This window comes from Sorex fumeus, unplaced genomic scaffold (assembly GCF_029834395.1).
Source record: "Sorex fumeus unplaced genomic scaffold, SorFum_2.1 ptg000122l, whole genome shotgun sequence".
Lineage (NCBI taxonomy): Eukaryota > Metazoa > Chordata > Mammalia > Eulipotyphla > Soricidae > Sorex > Sorex fumeus.
In genome coordinates, this window is record NW_026606179.1 from 10,964,595 (window position 1) to 10,980,194 (window position 15,600).

Consider the following 15,600-nt stretch of genomic DNA (forward strand, 5'->3'; position numbering starts at 1 on the left):
ATCAGAGTTGAACCTTAAAAGAGAAATACCTGTATACATAGAACCTCCGCCCCTGCTGGCCTGTGTCTCCCATTGCAACGGGAGAGAGGGAGGGCGGAGAAGCCCAGGACCTAAAGCCAGGCTCGGGGAGGGGCGGGGCCTCCCCTCGGAAGCCCCGCCCCCGGGATTCCGAGTCACTTCCGCTCGCCCAGAAACAGTAGTCCTTCGGCCAGGGAGCCTCAGGCAGGACTTCCTGGGTGTTTTAGGACGAGAGAGCGCGAGCGGCTGGCACGGGTGAGCCTGGGTGGCCGGGGAGGGAGAGCGTTAGAGTCTCGATCAGGACCCTGAAAAGCCCGTGAGGGCCCGATCTACCCGAAGGAAGGAGCGGCACCGTAGCCTGGGAGACGGCGGAGTTTGAGGCCGGCGAGTGGATGAGACTTCCTAGCGAACGTCGGGAATCCTTGAGAAGGCGGGTTTTTCTGGCGCCCGCTGCTGGCGACCTGCTACTCAAAATCTATTTATCTCCTTTCTCTTAGGGCGGCCAGAATGGCCAAGGCAGAGGCCCAAGGCCGTCTGTGGCTGGAGAGCCCCTCTGGAGGAGCGCCTCCTATCTTCCTGCCCTTGGACGGGAAAGCCTTGGTCCTGGGCCGGGGACCCCTGACCCAAGTTACCGACCGGAAGTGTTCGAGAAACCAAGGTGGGCAGGCCTTTAGACGGAGAATATGTGGCCTTCAAGGCGCGGGAACCCGGCCCCTCGGACTTGGTTGATCCAGAAAGCGTCGTGTCGGGCCAGTAGGAGACCTACTTGGCTATCGGTGAATTGTGTGGGTGAGCCGGTCATGAGATTGATAGGCATCCTCTGGCTAGCGCAGAAAGAAAAAGGCAGTGCCAGATCTAGGACTAGCCAGACCCTAGTGTGGGAAGGAAGTGAACCAATCCCGAGACAGTGGATACTCACAGGCAGGACAAGAACCTGGTCAGAGATACAGCCGATCCCATGAAGGAAAATTGTATAGGAGCATGGTGGGCCACGCCCAGACCTGTATCTCCTATATCTAAGGCCACTTCCGCGTTCTAAAGCATGGAAAAGGGCCCCAGTGCCTTGGGCGAACCACAGCGTCATAGTCTGGAGGCTTTCATTTGGCATGTCAGGGAGTGAGCCGTCCCCGCTTAGAGATAAACTGCGGCCCCTTCTCAAATGAGTGTTATAGCCCCTTCCTGGGACTGAGCTTCAGTATTGAGGGAGACGACACCAAAAAGGGTTATCAATCCTGACTCCATCCCCTCGCCCCTCAGTGGAGCTGCTTGCAGACCTGGAGACCCGGACCGTGGCCGTGAAGCAGGTACCTGGGCCTTAGCCAGGGGCGGCAATACACCGGTCTGGGAGCAAAACACTATCCCCGGGGAAAATGGGAGTGGCCAGTAGAGCTCTGAAGTTTCATTTAATTCTAAGGAGCCTATTTCAATTGGAAAAGACGCCTGTTAACTTTTCTAAAGCTGATTGGTGGCCCTCAGTGAGGAGGCGAGGCTAAGTGGTCTGATTGGCAGGCGGTAGGGATACCTGATTGGAGGAGGCCACTAGGGAGGGCAGAGTCAGTGCCAGCTTCTCCTTTCTCTGCAGCTGGGAGTCAACCCTTCAACTGCTGGGACGCAAGAGCTGAAACCAGAATTACAGGGCTCTTTGGGGGTGGGGGACACGTTGTATTTGGTCAACGGCCTCTATCCCCTGACCCTACGCTGGGAAGAGAGGCCCCCAGACGGATCCCAGCCCGACACTCCGCCGGGCACCCCGCCAGCAGCCCCAGAGGAGAACATCGAGCAGCCGAATAAGCGCGTGCGGAAGGCATCTCCGGGCTGGGAGAGTCTGGAGAAGCTGCTGGTGTTCACAGCCCCCGGTGTGACAGCCCGAGACAAGGTGAGGGAACCCCAAGGCAACCGGAATTCGTCCCCGCTGGTGCTCTCCTGACAGGTCTGATGGCCTCTAGTACCCTCCACTTACCCTTTTGAGAAGGGAACCTGATGATCAGTTGGGGGCCTGAGGCAGGACCCCGGCCATGCTTCTTGGACAGACATACTGCGCGGCACTCCTGTTTTTTGCCTGTGGAGCCCATTTCTCTCCCCAGCACAGTGCACACCCAAGGAGAGCCTCGTTCCTATTTCTGTTTGCTTGTTGGCTGGAGTAGTTTGCTTTGGCTTTGTCAGTTTGGGGGGCACACACACCCAGGAGCACCCAGGAGCTGTGAGGTGGTGGGAATCAAACCCAGGCCTTCCGGCTCCAGAACCTGTTGCAGCTGGTCATGCAGGGACTGAGGGGTCAGCAACCGAAACTCCTGCTGGGCAAAGGAAGCCTGAAGGGAGGCAGCGAGTTGGATGTAGGTTCTGCAGCATGAGCTGGGGGCCATCTCCTGCTGGACCTTAGAGCTGATGTAGGCACTGGCTCAATTTCCCTTGCGGGCCCTGTGCGGGGGCAGATGTGACCACAGTGCTATCCTCCTCTCTTGGGTACCACCAGGTGGCCGCCTTTGATCTGGACGGGACACTCATCTGCACCCGCAGTGGGAAGGTCTTTCCCTCGGGCCCCACTGACTGGAGGTGAGCAGCCAGGGGGCGGGCAGCAGCAGGGTTTGGCCACCAGCCCTGGACCCCACGTCACCTGCCACTGCCCCACGGCTGCAGGATCCTGTATCCCGAGATTCCAAAGAAACTTCGGGAGCTGCAGGCTGATGGTTACAAGGTGGGTGTGGGGTGGCCAAGAGGGGGCTGGCCCCAGGGAAGAGGGCCCCATGACCCCTGTTTGCTCCCCAGCTGGTGATCTTCACCAACCAGATGGGCATCGGCCGTGGGAAGCTGTCCGCAGAGGAGTTCAAGGGCAAGGTGGAGGCAGTGCTGGAGAAGCTTGGGGTCCCGTTTCAGGTACAGTGGGGCGAGGGACCCCAAGACAGGGCGGGGCTGCCCCCTGGAGAACTTAGCACCATATCAGGAGGAGGGGTTTTGAGGCTCTCACATGAAGTAGTCCAGGCAGCAGCACCTCCTGGGGGGTATATGGGACTAGAGTAGCGCTTCTGGGACTGGTGGGCTGGGGGCAGCATCCAGTGTCTGGCCTCCCGGTCTACAGGTGCTCGTGGCCACACACGCGGGCTTGTATCGGAAGCCTGTGACCGGCATGTGGGACTATCTGCGAGAACAGGTGAGCCAGGCTGTGCACATTGGCTTGGGAGGACTGAAGAGGGCTGGGGACAGTGGGGAGACTCATGTGATTGGGGTGACAGTGACCCCCTGAGGTTCAGGGGCAGGATTCAGTCCAATGCTGTTAGTGGATGGCAGATGGGGACATGCCCCCTGGTGGGTGATCAGGGGATTAGCGGGCAAAGCTGGTCCCAGAACCACCCAGGGGCCTTGGGAACTGGATGGAGGCTAGGGTAGAATTTGGCTGGACTGGACATGAGGCGCAGAGACTGCCAGGATAGCGTAGAGCACGGACCAACTGGCACCCAGGGGACGAGTGGCAGGAACCAGTTTCTTACTGCGGCTGTTACCTGTCCCCTCCACAGGCCAATGAGGGTGTGCCCATATCCCTCAGTGACAGCATCTTCGTGGGAGGTAAGGGCCAGGGACACAGGAGGCGGGTGTGGTGATCTGTGCGCTGATCCGGGGTCACTGAGGGATGTGTGCCCCTCTGCCTCAGATGCTGCCGGTAGACCTGCCAACTGGGCCCCTGGGCAGAAGAAAAAGGACTTCTCCTGTGCCGACCGCCTGGTGAGCACCCCACTCTTGAGCCTGCCCCCTTGCCCCCACTTTTTCTGACCTCTGCCTCCCCACCCTCCAGTTTGCCCTCAACCTCAGCCTGCCCTTCGCCACACCGGAGGAATTCTTCCTCAAGTGGCCCACGGCAGCCTTTGAGCTCCCAGCCTTCGACCCGGTGAGGCACCGAGTGCAGGGGATGGGGTTTTGCCCAGAGCTGGGGTGTGGGTCTCATTTGTGTCTGCCCCTCCCAGAGGACCGTGTCCCCATCAGGGCCAATCTGCCTCCCTGAGTCCAGCTCCCTCCTAAGCGCTGACCCAGAGGTGGTGGTTGCCGTGGGATTCCCAGGGGGTGAGTGACTGCCCTGACTCCCGTGAGAAGCCTCAGTCCCTTCTGGATCCTGGGGTGGCTACTAACAGCGTACCCCCTTTCCAGCTGGAAAGTCCACCTTTGTCCAGAAGCACCTCGTGTCTGCAGGCTACGTCCATGTGAACAGGGTAGGAACAAACCCCTGCTCCAGCACCCCCTCCCCGCATCTGTCTGCTCCCCAGTCTCAGGACCCAATACTGCCCCCCAGGATTCACTGGGTTCCTGGCAGCGCTGCGTATCCACCTGTGAGGCGGCTCTGAGGCAGAAGAAACGCGTTGTCATCGACAACACCAACCCTGACGTCCCAACTCGAGCCAGGTACCAGGTCCGAGGGTCCCTGGGTCCCCATGGGGCTGTGCAGCTCACAGGCCTAACCTGTGGGATGCATCCGGTACCCAGGTACCTCAAGTGTGCCCAGGACGCAGGTGTGCCCTGCCGCTGTTTCCTCTTCAGTGCCACCCTGGAGCAAGCGCGCCACAACAACCGGGTGAGCACCCATGCCACCTCTCCTCCCCACCGACCTCCCCGGCAGTCCCCCCACTCCTCACTCTCTTTCCCCCATTGCAGTTCCGGGAGATGACGGGTTCAACACATGCCCATGTGTCGGACGTGGTCATGTTCGGCTACAGGTAGGTGCTGCCGTGGCAGGAAGATGGGTTGGGCGAGGGGAGGCAGCAGGGACAGGAGGCCTAACAGAAGGTCCCTCGCCACAGGAAGCAATTTGAGGCCCCCACACTGGCAGAAGGCTTCTCAGCCATCCTGGAGATCCCCTTCCGCCTGCACCTGGAGCCCCAGCTTGAGCGGCTGTACCGCCAGTTCTCTGAGGGTTAAGCCCCAATAAAGGCCTCTGCTCTCCATGCCTCGCCACATTTTCCAAGGGGGTAGCGGGGCTGGGGGCCTCTCCATGCCAGGCCACCTCATGCTCCGGATGGAGGCAGAGGCGCTAGGGGACCCCAAGATGTGCTCCAAGGACAAGGGTCTGGACCGTCAGATCCCGCCGTGAGTTGCTCTCCTGAAAACTAACTGTGAGGGAAGGACCTGGGCCACACCTGTGGTGCTCCAGGGCTGAGAGGCAGTGCCTGAGGCCAGAGGTGTGAAACCAAGGTAGGCTGCAGAGCAGCCCGGAGCCCTGCCGTGCCCACCCAGCCTGTCCTCCCTGGCGTCTGCCAGTGATCACAGGGGCAGAAGGGCATTTAAAACTTTATTGGGGGAACGCAGAAGAGAAGGGACCATCCTCAGAGGCATCTCGGCATATGGCCTCCATCGCGCTGGGCAGCAGCAGCTCCTGGGGGGCCCCTGCTCAGAAGCCTCTGACCTGGGGGGCCACAGTGGGCGGAGCTGGCGGGCACTGGAGCAGCTCCCAGGGCCCCACACCGCGGGGCGAACCCACAGGCTCAGGCGGGGACCAGGGGCCACTCACCAGTCTGCACAGGGGCTTTGTCTGTGACTCCTAGAGGGGCCAGCCTGGATGGCCACTACCCGCCCATCTGTGGGGAGGGAGGAGTCAGCAGGGTGGCACAGAGAGGCCCCCAGCCCCACCTCCACCCCATCCCGCTCACCCCGCGCTGCTGCTGCTCCTGCTCCAGGTTCCGCTGCAGCACCTGCTGCTGGTTGGCGATGACGCGGCGAATGCCGCTGACGAAGCCGCCCTGGTCATGCGGGATGAGCCCGATGAAGATCTTCTTCTCGGACGAGTAGAGCAGCATGAGCACGCGCAGTTCGCACGGGGGTTTGTACGGGAAGTGCACGCAGCCCGCCTGTGCGGGGGCCAGCCGGTCAGTACGCCAGGGTCACCCCAAGGCACAGGACACCCTGAGCCCACCAGGTCCCTGCTGAGCCAGGGTCATCATGGGGGCATGGTGACAGGGGCCCAGGCAGAAGCCTGGTCACCAGAGCACCAGGCTGCGACTCAGGCAGCTGCTTCACCGTGGACACATCGTTCTGAGTCCCTCTAGGCCCCAAAGTTTTATTTTACTTATTTATATTTTGCTTTTCGGGTAATATCCAGCAATATTCAGGGGTTACTCCTGGCTCTGCACTCAGGACTTGCTCCTGGCAGTCCTTGGGGGACCATATGGGATGCTGGGGATCGAACCCAGATATGTGGCATGCAAGGCAAATGCCCTCCCCACTGAACTACTGTTCCAGCCCTGGCCCCAAAGTTGGGTTTTTTTTTTTCTTTCTTGGGGTCATACCTGACCATGCACAGGGGTTACTCCTTGCGGTGATCAGGGGACCATAAGGGATACTGGGAATCGAACCCAGGTCGGCCGTGTGCAAGGCAAATGCCCTACCCACTGTGCTACTGCTCCAGCCCCCCCGCAACTAACGTTTTAAAAGAAGACCCAGTTCAGTTTGTGGCTGTTCAGACAAGCCAAAGTACTGGGGTTACAGGGGACCAACCCCCAGCATGGGACCAACACCACAGCTTCTGAAGCACAGGCCCTCACCCTAAGGCCGATAAACAGCCCCAGCAAGAAAGGACGCCCCCCCCCCCAGACTTGAGTCAGCACCTCTAGTCTAGCCTGTGCCTCCAGGGGGTGTGGCCCCGCCATGTTCCAGACCCCACTGGCAGATCTTTCTGGCCCTGCAGCCCTCAGGGGAGCCGTGTCCACTCACAAAGCCGTTGTCCATGACCCGGCACAGGCTTTTCAGCGTCTCCAGATCCTTGGTGAAGTGGAACTGCACCAGGCGTGAACTCCGGAACAGGGGCACCAGCGTGGTCTGTGGGAAGCTCAGGCTGCAGCCCTGCTCGAGCACCCGCACCCCGTGGCACCCCACACCCACACACTCACCAGCAGCTGCTGTGGGATGAGCTGCATGGACAGCTTCCGAGGCCACTGCTCAGTCCTCCTGCAGGCACAAGGGACAGGGTCAGGGACCGGGTTAGCCAGCGTCCCCACCCCTCACCCCCCAGCCCCCGACTCACAGGATCTCCCCTTGGTTCACATAAATGTGTGCCGGCAGCCACCGTTCCGACCGGCTATTGGGCTCAGGCCTGGGCTTTTGGGGAGAAGGGGGTTCCATGAGGGCTGGGAGGCGCCTTGGGCCCAGCCCCCAGGGCCCTAAGTCTCACCTCCTGCCACTCCATGACCCCACTCCATGCCAGGAACTTATTGTTGACAATCTGGATGGGCCCGGCGTGCACCCCGCCGGGGCCCACAGCCTGGTGGGGAGAGGGCAGCAGTCAGTACCCGCCTACACCACCCTGGACCGCTCAGTGCCTCTCTGGCTCCTCCAGACAGACAGGGCCCGGCCACCCCGAGGATGGGGAAGCACCTGCTTGCGCGTGGTGATGACCTGGCGGATGGCGTTGACGAAGCCACTCTGGTCATAGGGGATCAGGCCCATGAAGATCTTCTTCTTGGACGAGTACAGCAGCATGAGCACGCGCACCTCGCACGGGGAGATGTGCGGGAACAGCATGCAGCCCGCCTGCAGGCGGGGACAAGGATCAGGGCTGGTCGGGGAGCCCCAGGGCCCGGGCACAGCTCCCCATCAGCCAGGGGAGGCATCTGTGGGAGAGAATCCTGACAAGCTCTTGTTGCTGGGCACAGGTGGGGTCTGTATAGAAACTCCCAAGTTTCTGAGGAGACTCGTGGAGCCGCCCAGCTACAACTGCTCAGGGGTGAGCTATGGGGTGCCACTGACCACAAGGCATCCCATAAGGGGTACTGAGCCACGAACTCAGGTGGCACAGGTACCCCACTCCCTGCACAGAGCATTCAACCCCCCCCCCTCGGCCAACAGGCACCCACTGAACCTCCTGTTGCCCCGCCCTGCTCCCCAGCACCTTCCAGGACCCAAATCTGTGAACCCCATGAGCCCAGGGAACAGGCATGGAAACTGAGTGAGTCCTGGTTCCCCTGTCTCCTGCCTTATAGCGGGAACCGAATCCAGAAGACTGGGCCAGGGAGTCTTGCTCTGCTCTCCTAGGGAGACTCTGGACCCCCCTGCCCCCCACATGGCGCTTTGCAGGGGCCCCCACTCACAAAGCCATTGCCCATGACACGCCGGAGCCCCTTGAGTGAGTCACATTCTCTGTTGGTGAAGTGGAACTGAGCCAGTTGCGAGTTGCGGAACAGGGGGCCCAGTGTGGTCTGCGGGTGACAAGGGACCCTGGGTCAGGGCCAGGGCCAAGGTGCTCAGCTGGAAGGCAGGGGAGCACATGGGGGCCACTCACCAGCAGCTGCTGTGGGATCAGCTGCATGATCAGCTTCTGCGGCCACTGGTCCGTCTCCCTGCGGGGAGGAGAGTCAGGGGCGCCCCAGGCCCGCGCCCACCCACCCTGCCTCCCACTCACAGGTTCTCGCCCTGGTTCACATAGGCCTGGCACGGCAGCACCCGCCTCAGCTTGGCAGTGGAGTCCGAATAAGGCCGGCGCTTCTGCAGTGGGAGGGGCTGAGTGAGGGGGTGCATGGGCGTGCCCCCCCCTTAGCAACCTCTCCTGCCTATGGACGCTCACCTCCTGCCACTCCAGGATGCCACTCCAGGCCAGCAGCTTACTGCCCAGACGATGGCCGCCCACTGCCAGGCCCCCGAGAGCTAGCCCTGGTGCGGACGGCCCAATGGGGCCCAGAGCCCCAAAGACCCGGGCACCTTGCTGCAGAGAGAGGGGAGCATCGTGAAGCGAGGACAACAGTAACCCCACACTCAACCCCAAATCCCACCTTCCAGAACTCCTGCCCTGAACAAACCTTCTGACAGGTCTAAATACCCCAAGGTGATGCCACCTTCCCAATCTCACCTTTTGGGAGCTAGAAGAGTCCCTAAGAGCTGTCCTCCTCCAGGGTCTGTGCCATCTCACCCACCGCCTCCCCAACATAATCAGGAGTCAGCTGCTAGTACCAGGCCCTGCCACTCCCTGCCTTTCCCCTCCACCCCAATCTTTCTGGGATGGCGCTGGCCAGTCCCTGTCACCCACCACAGGCTGCAGGGAGGAAAGTGCTGGCCTAGAGGGGCTTCCCAGCCCCCCTCGCGGTGAACCGCTGCAGAAACAGAAGCTTCCAGCAAGTGGCCAAGGGGAAGAAGCCAGCGAGGTAACAGCCCCACAGCAGCAAAGCCAAAGATCACCGCTCACCCCCACCACCACCACCACCACACACACACAACCACACACAGTGCCTCTATTGACTCAGGAGAAGCTTTTGAGCAGCAGATGAAGCACCCGGGGAAGCTCTAGCCCAGGAGGGGAAGTTTTTTATTGTGGGCCTTAAGAAGACAACGACCAGGACAGGAAGAAGTAGAAGACCCACATCAGCGGTGGGGAAAGAAGGTGAGTGGTGTATGGTCAGTGCTGGTGACCCACTGTGCAAGGGGAACTAGAGATGGAGGTTCAGAGGGCAGTGCAGTTGGCAAAAGAGTCCAGTCCTGCGGTGCCCTGCCCAGAGGTGTGAGAGCTGGCTGGGCTGGACCACAGCAGACGGTTCAAGAACCAGAACCACCCGAATGCTCCACTCTGCGCAGACTCCAGAACAAGTTGGTTCTACGGGGCGGGCCCGCTGAACCCTTTCGAAGGGGATGTGATAGGCTGGTGACAGGGAACTAGGGAACGTGGAACTGTGGCGCACCCGCATCAGGGGCAGGAATACGCGGGGTGAGCTCCCCCGAAATGCACCTCTCGCAGTAGGTGCTGGTGCACTCTCGGCGAGAGACTAACGCGGGGGATGCGGATTTCGGTTCCGGGAGGGTGTCCAGGTCGGGAAGCCACCAAGAGATCGGTGTAGACCCGCCCCCGCCGAATTTAACTCAACAAAAGTCAAGAGAGCGGCTGGGCGCAGCAGCGCCTGCGAGCCACGGCCAAGATTCGGGGCCAACTTCAGCGAGGGCAGCGGCGACAGCGCACGCCGCGCGCGCCAAGTCCGCGGAGTTGCAATCCCGGTGGGTCTCCAAGTCGGGAGGGATCAGTCTTGAGCGTCCCGGCCCCGCGCAGCCCGGGCGGCAAATTCCCGAGAGCAACACCTGGGGGTGCGGCTCCCTCCGCCAGCCCCTAGCTCCTAGTCCAGTCACCCAACTTTCTAACTGCAAAGATGGGTGCACACACCGGCCGCCCCCCACCCGCGTTTAAATCGGGCCGCGGAGTCAGCAGTAATTTGAGCCCTCCCCGCCTCCGTACCCCACCCCGCCGCCCCGGCCAGAACGCACAACAAAGGGGAGAGCACGGCGCGTACCACCCGGGGGGTTCCATGGGGGGGAAACCTGGCCCCCGGGCTTGGCTTTCTTTGGAGAACCCCGAATGGGGGGAGGCGGGGTGGGCCGCGGACAAAGACACGAACCCGGGGGAGGGGCCGCGGGGGCGGGGCCGTGGAAGACTCTGGAAAACGAGCGGGGAGCTCACCATGGGAGGAGCCGAACGGGCTCGGATTCGCGGTGGCTGCGGGCCCCGGGGGCCGGCGGGCCAGGATCGCGAGCGGACGGCGCGCAGCGTCAGGGGCCGCGGTAGGCGGCCACGACCCCCAAGGGGGCCCCCAACGCCTGAGCGGTGCGGGGCACGGCGCGGACGGACCATGGCAGGCGCGGGCCGAGGGTTGCCACTAGCCGCGCGCGGAGGGCTGCGGCTTGCACTGACTGAGGGGCGCGGATGCACGGCTTTGGGGAGACGGGCTGGACTGTACCAAGAGCTAGGGACGCGGCGCCGGAGAGGGGTCGCACGAGAGGACCGAACCACTACGGCGAGCGAGGAGGGAGCGCCGCGTACCAAGCGCGTGCGCCAAAGGGCGTGGCCGGAGCGCCGAAGAGTCGTCCGGGGGCGTGGTCGAAAAGTCGTCATGAGGCATGGTCTGAGTGCCGAGGAGTCGTTGGGGGCGTGGCCGAAGCACCGAAAAGTCGTTAGGGGGCGTGGCTGGGTGCCGAGGTGCCGCTGGGGGCGTGGCCATAATGCCTAAAGCGTCGATGGAGGCGTGGCCGGAGCTGGCCAACTGCGTGGTGAAGGGGCGTGTACGGAGAGGCAACTGTCACGGGGGCGTGGTATGTGTCAACCAACCGTGTGGTGGGGGCCTGGCCGGCACATACCACCCTAGTACTGGGGGAGACTCAGGAGCGTGAGGGGGCGGGGCTGTATTGAGAATCTAGGGGAACCAAGTAGGACCGCTGAGAAACCGATTTAGGAGGTGTGGCAGGGAAGACATGGAGGAGAAAGATCCACTACACCTAGAGAACTGAGAAACCCGAACTTGGCGGGGCGGGTATCACACGAGCTCGGGGGAGTGAAAGTCACTTGCAGATTAGGCGCTTGAGCAAGTTCCAGGCACCCAGGGAGTTTCTAAATTGTGATGCAGGCCCATCGCGCTCCATCACCCAGGCACCACCCGCCGCTGTGCACCCCCTCCAGCCTCTTTTCACTCGCCTCTTACTTTAATTCACTCACTGTGTCCTCACTCACCAGTAGTTGTGTATGATGTATATGTTCCTGAAGTGTGGAAACATAGTGAGCCCTTAAGTGGTTATGAGGATCCAAAGTGTTGATAAAGTATTCGTATCTGTATTTGGTCACAGTAAAGGCTTAAATGCCCCTTTTTGTTAAGAACCATCATTATTTGTACTATTTCTGGCCAGAGTGAGTAAAGGCTAAGGGCAGGTCCCACCCAGGTTTGATCCCCAGCACCCCATGTGGTCCCCCAATCCCAACCAGGAGTGACCCTGAACACAGTGCCAGGGGTAAGCTCTGAGCGCTATAGGGTGTGTCCCAGAAAATAAACCAAAAATCATAATAATGGGCCCAGGGAGGAGCGCCAGTGTGAGGGATGCAATGGGAGCCATCCTGTTTTCATCACTGTTTTCAAGCAGGGAGTCCCAGAGGGTGAGAGAATGGGGTGAAAGCTAATGGGTTTGTTTCTGTACAGACACGCTAGTGAGAGGGAGAGAGAGAAGAGCATCTGGGTGGGCAGAGAGGGGCAGAGGGCCCCTCTTTGGGTGATAGAGGTGAGAGACGTGGCCCAGGGTGGTGGAAGATCGTCTAGACAGAGCTTGGGAATCAGCGGGGATGGATCTGAGGCAAAGGACCAGAGTAAAGAGTGTAAGGCGTTTGCCTTGCTTGTGGCTGAGCAGGGTTTGATCCCTGGTCCCTCAAGCACTGCCAAGAGTAATTCCTGAGTGCAGATTCAGGAGTAAGCCCTGAGCATCACCACCCCAAAAATAATTTTTTAAATGGGGAGATGTGAATAGAAACTTCACCACAAAAAGACAAAAGGATGGCCAGTAACACCTGAAACAGTATAAAAAGTGTTCCTCAGCACTTAACAGCAAGATGCCAACCTCAAGGACAGTGAGGCAGCAGTGAGAATGGTGCATATCGAAAAGCATGGAAACCACCAGTGCTGGCGGAAGGTGGTGAGAAAGGAGCCCTCACTGTGGGAGGGCTGTCCTCGGGTCAACCCTCTGTGGAAAATAGTGGGGAACCTCAAAAGAGGAGCGAAAGCTAGGGTGATTGTACAGCAGGGACGGCACTAGCCTCACATCCAGCCAACCCGGGTTTCGTTTCCAGCATCCCATATGGTTCCCCCAAGCACCACTAGGAGTGATCCCGGAGTGCAGAGCCAGGAATAACCCCTGCACTGCCCAATGTGACCCGAAAACAAAAAGAACAGAGCTTTCATAGGACCCAGTGATTCTGCTTCTAGGCATCTACCCAAAGAACACCAAAACTGTGAGCGCAAAAAGATCCAGGCTCACACCTCCTGTGTTCACTGCAGCATTAATACAACCCAAATGGCCAACAACGGATGGCTGGACCAAGAAGGTGGGGGGCAGGGGGGTCTAACAGGTTCGATACCTGGCATCCCATATGGTCCCCTCAGCACCGCCAGGAGTAATTCCTGAGTGCAGATCCAGGAATAACCCCTGAGCATTGCTGGGAGTTAAAAAAGAAAAAAAAAACGCTATTGGCCAGAGAGAGAGCACAGTCGGCAGGGTGCTTGCCTGCACATCACAGACCCCAGTTCAATTCCCAGGACTCCATATAGTCCCTCAAGACTAGGAATGATTATTGAGGGCAGATCTAGGAGTAAGCTCTGAGCATCACTGGGTATGGTCCTCCAAAACCAAAATAAGTTTTTTTTTTTTTTTTAAAAAGAAAGCTGTGGTACAGAAGGAGAAAAAACCTAAGGGTTAAGGCACTCACCTTGCATGGTAAAGACTCCGATTCAAATCCTGAGCAGCACACATGGTCCTCTGAGGACCACAAGTGGTTGCTCCTGAGCACTGCTAGTTATGGCCCAAGCAGCCCCCTCAAAAATAATTTTTTTAAAAAGGCTGTGGCATATTTACCCAATGGTCTATTATTTGGCTATAAGATGAATCTTTTTGTTGTTTTTGGAACATACCAGGCAGTGCTCAGGGGGCTAACTCCTGGCTCTGTGCTCAGGGACCACTCCTGGTGAGGTTCAGAGGACCCTCTGTGATGCCAGGGATTGAACCCAGGTCTGCTGCGTACAAGGAAAGTGCCCTCCCTGCTGTTCTGTCTCCCCCCAAGAAAAGAAATCCTGCAGTTTGTGGCACCTTGGATGGAGCTGGAGGCATCATCATATGGTGAAATTCATCTGAGAGAGGACAAATACATGAGCTTACTTGCTGTGGCACACAGGCAAAACAAGGCAATGGATGATCAAATGACAAACTCCGGGTTAGGCTGGGCACTGGAATTCCCAAGCAGAGAGGAAGGGTGGGAGGGAGAGGAAGAAAGGGATGAAGAGGCCCAGATATGAGGTGAGAGAGGGTCAGTGCTGGAGGGTCTTGGGCACTTCAAGGTGGTGAAAACGCCATAACTTTGTGCATCCAAATCCTAAATGCTGGGGCTGGAGAGACCGAAGAGGGGTGAAAGCACAAGACCTGGTTGGATCCCAGCATCCCATACAGTTCCCTGAACACCAGAAGTGACCCCTGAACACAGAATCAAGAGTACTGGGTGTGGCCCAAAACAACAAACAACCACACCATATTTAACACTACTGTAACCACGTGATCTAAACTGATTTAAAAGAAGGCAGGGCGGGTGCTAGTACAGTGGGAGGGTGTTTGCCTTGCACTCAGCTAACCCAAGTTCGATCCTTCGATCCCTGGCATATCCATTATGGTACCCGTGCACTGCCTGAAATAATTCCTGAGTGCAGAGCCAGGAGTGACTCCTGAGCATCTCCAGGTGTGACCCAAAAAGCAAAAAGAAAGAAGGGGGGAGGGGGAGGGTGAAGAGAGCACAAAGGACTGGTTGTATGTTTCACATGCCAAAGGCCCAGGGTTGATACCTGCACCTAATGGTCCCACAAGCACAGCTCGGAGCAGAAGTGACCTCCAAATACAGCTGGAAATAATTAGAACCACTCCACCCACCACCCACCCCCCTATACCCCCCCGGCAACAGTTCAAAGGGTTTGTGAAGTGTGGTCGCAGAACGACAAAATGCCAATAACCAAAACTAGAAATGATAGTTGATTGGGGATGGGGGCACACTTGTGTTGTCAGGGCTATTCCTGGCTCTATGCTTCAGTGACCCATCAAAGTGCTGAGGGTGCAAGGAGGGAGAGCAGCCACATATAAGCTAAAGCCTTATGTGCCTTATCTCCTGCACTATCTGCAGTCCCTAAAAACATTTAAAATAAGAACCAAGAATAGTAGAGTGGGTAGGGTGTTTGCCAATTTGGGTTTGATCACCACCATCCTGTACAGTGCCCCAAGCACCACCAGGAATGATTTTTGAGTGCAGAGCCAGGAGTAAGTAAGCTCTGAGCATCGCTGGGTGTGACCCCCCAAAAAATCACAAACTAATCCAGGGACTAGAGCCTAGTGGTTAGAGTGCTTGCTATGCTGGCATCCCATATGGTCCCCGAGGCCTGCCAGGAGTAAGCCCTGAGCACTGGCAAAAGTGGTCCAAAACCTAAAAAAAGGACTAAACCTAAACCAATGGGTGACCAGATGGCATGGGTCAGATCAACCCTATGCTTCCTGGTTAAGACCCAGCTGAAGACCACAAGCTAGAATGACTGGTGATCAGAAAAGGGGGTGGTTCCTGAATAGCCCCCCACCTTAGGAAACTGCATGGCCCCTCCCACTGACCCAGATTAAGTCACTGATTTTCATAGGTGGGTTGACAGAACAGCCTGATCTGAGCACAAAGGCAGAGTGGGAATCTTGGCCACAAGTGTCAAGATCTGTGATCCACACGCTCTGCCAGCCACCTGGCACCTCTCCTGTGCCAAAAATTCACTGGACCACCTAGTTTTCCTCATACTGACGATTAAGCACAGGCTGAGTTCTCATCATCCCGATAGTAGATCTGCATCTGTCCCAGGTCTGGCCCCATGGAGCCCCAAGTTTCTTTCTGACCTCACGGATGCACATCCACCCCCAGACCAAGACAATCCCTTTGCTCCACCTAACTCAGTGTTCAGACAGGAAAGGCTGGAGTCAGGATAGAGAACAGCAGCGAGGGCACATGCCTTGCAGGTGCCAGACCCAGGTGGATTCTGATGTCAGTCCCCTAAGCATCCTCACAGGACCCAACCAACACAGCTTCCCAGG

At 58.7% G+C, this 15,600-nt stretch overlaps 2 protein-coding genes across 3 annotated transcripts; one reads left to right on the forward strand and one right to left on the reverse strand.

The window, feature by feature from the left end:
* Positions 1–207: 207 nt before the first annotated feature.
* PNKP (polynucleotide kinase 3'-phosphatase) lies at positions 208–4,940 on the forward strand. Its single transcript, XM_056136240.1, has 17 exons — positions 208–273; positions 516–676; positions 1,276–1,322; positions 1,601–1,894; positions 2,492–2,571; positions 2,656–2,713; positions 2,785–2,892; positions 3,095–3,166; positions 3,531–3,579; positions 3,665–3,735; positions 3,806–3,898; positions 3,975–4,071; positions 4,156–4,217; positions 4,298–4,407; positions 4,489–4,576; positions 4,657–4,718; positions 4,803–4,940. The coding sequence occupies exons 2-17, from the start codon at positions 526–528 to the stop codon at positions 4,918–4,920; spliced, it is 1,560 nt and encodes a 519-aa protein (XP_055992215.1). The 5' UTR covers positions 208–273; positions 516–525; the 3' UTR covers positions 4,921–4,940.
* A 337-nt stretch (positions 4,941–5,277) lies between these two features.
* PTOV1 (PTOV1 extended AT-hook containing adaptor protein) lies at positions 5,278–10,833 on the reverse strand. 2 transcript variants are annotated; one of them, XR_008795367.1, is made up of 13 exons: positions 10,427–10,833; positions 8,555–8,692; positions 8,393–8,475; positions 8,273–8,330; positions 8,082–8,189; positions 7,369–7,524; positions 7,166–7,255; positions 7,019–7,092; positions 6,885–6,942; positions 6,709–6,813; positions 5,649–5,846; positions 5,510–5,576; positions 5,278–5,404 (listed from the first exon to the last, which is right to left on the reverse strand). XR_008795367.1 is itself a non-coding variant. In XM_056136164.1 (12 exons), the coding sequence occupies exons 1-12, from the start codon at positions 10,595–10,597 to the stop codon at positions 5,565–5,567; spliced, it is 1,251 nt and encodes a 416-aa protein (XP_055992139.1). In that variant the 5' UTR covers positions 10,598–10,832; the 3' UTR covers positions 5,278–5,564. The 2 variants fall into 2 exon arrangements, 1 of the variants encoding a protein (XP_055992139.1); XM_056136164.1 differs by having other exon boundaries at positions 5,278–5,576; positions 10,427–10,832.
* Positions 10,834–15,600: the final 4,767 nt, after the last annotated feature.

What these genes read in the sequence shown, in the direction of transcription:
- PNKP (XM_056136240.1), top strand. Translation starts at nt 526, where the DNA reads ATGGCCAAGGCAGAGGCCCAAGGCCGTCTGTGGCTGGAGAGCCCCTCT. An exon ending in GACGTCCCAACTCGAGCCAG is followed by an intron (nt 4,408 to 4,488) that starts GTACCAGGTCCG and finishes TCCGGTACCCAG; the next exon opens with GTACCTCAAGTGTGCCCAGG. An exon ending in GTGGTCATGTTCGGCTACAG is followed by an intron (nt 4,719 to 4,802) that starts GTAGGTGCTGCC and finishes CCCTCGCCACAG; the next exon opens with GAAGCAATTTGAGGCCCCCA.
- PTOV1 (XM_056136164.1), bottom strand. Translation starts at nt 10,597, where the DNA reads ATGGTCCGTCCGCGCCGTGCCCCGCACCGCTCAGGCGTTGGGGGCCCC. An exon ending in TCATCCCACAGCAGCTGCTG is followed by an intron (nt 6,814 to 6,884) that starts GTGAGTGTGTGG and finishes AGCTTCCCACAG; the next exon opens with ACCACGCTGGTGCCCCTGTT. An exon ending in GGGTCATGGACAACGGCTTT is followed by an intron (nt 5,847 to 6,708) that starts GTGAGTGGACAC and finishes GCCCCCGCACAG; the next exon opens with GCGGGCTGCGTGCACTTCCC.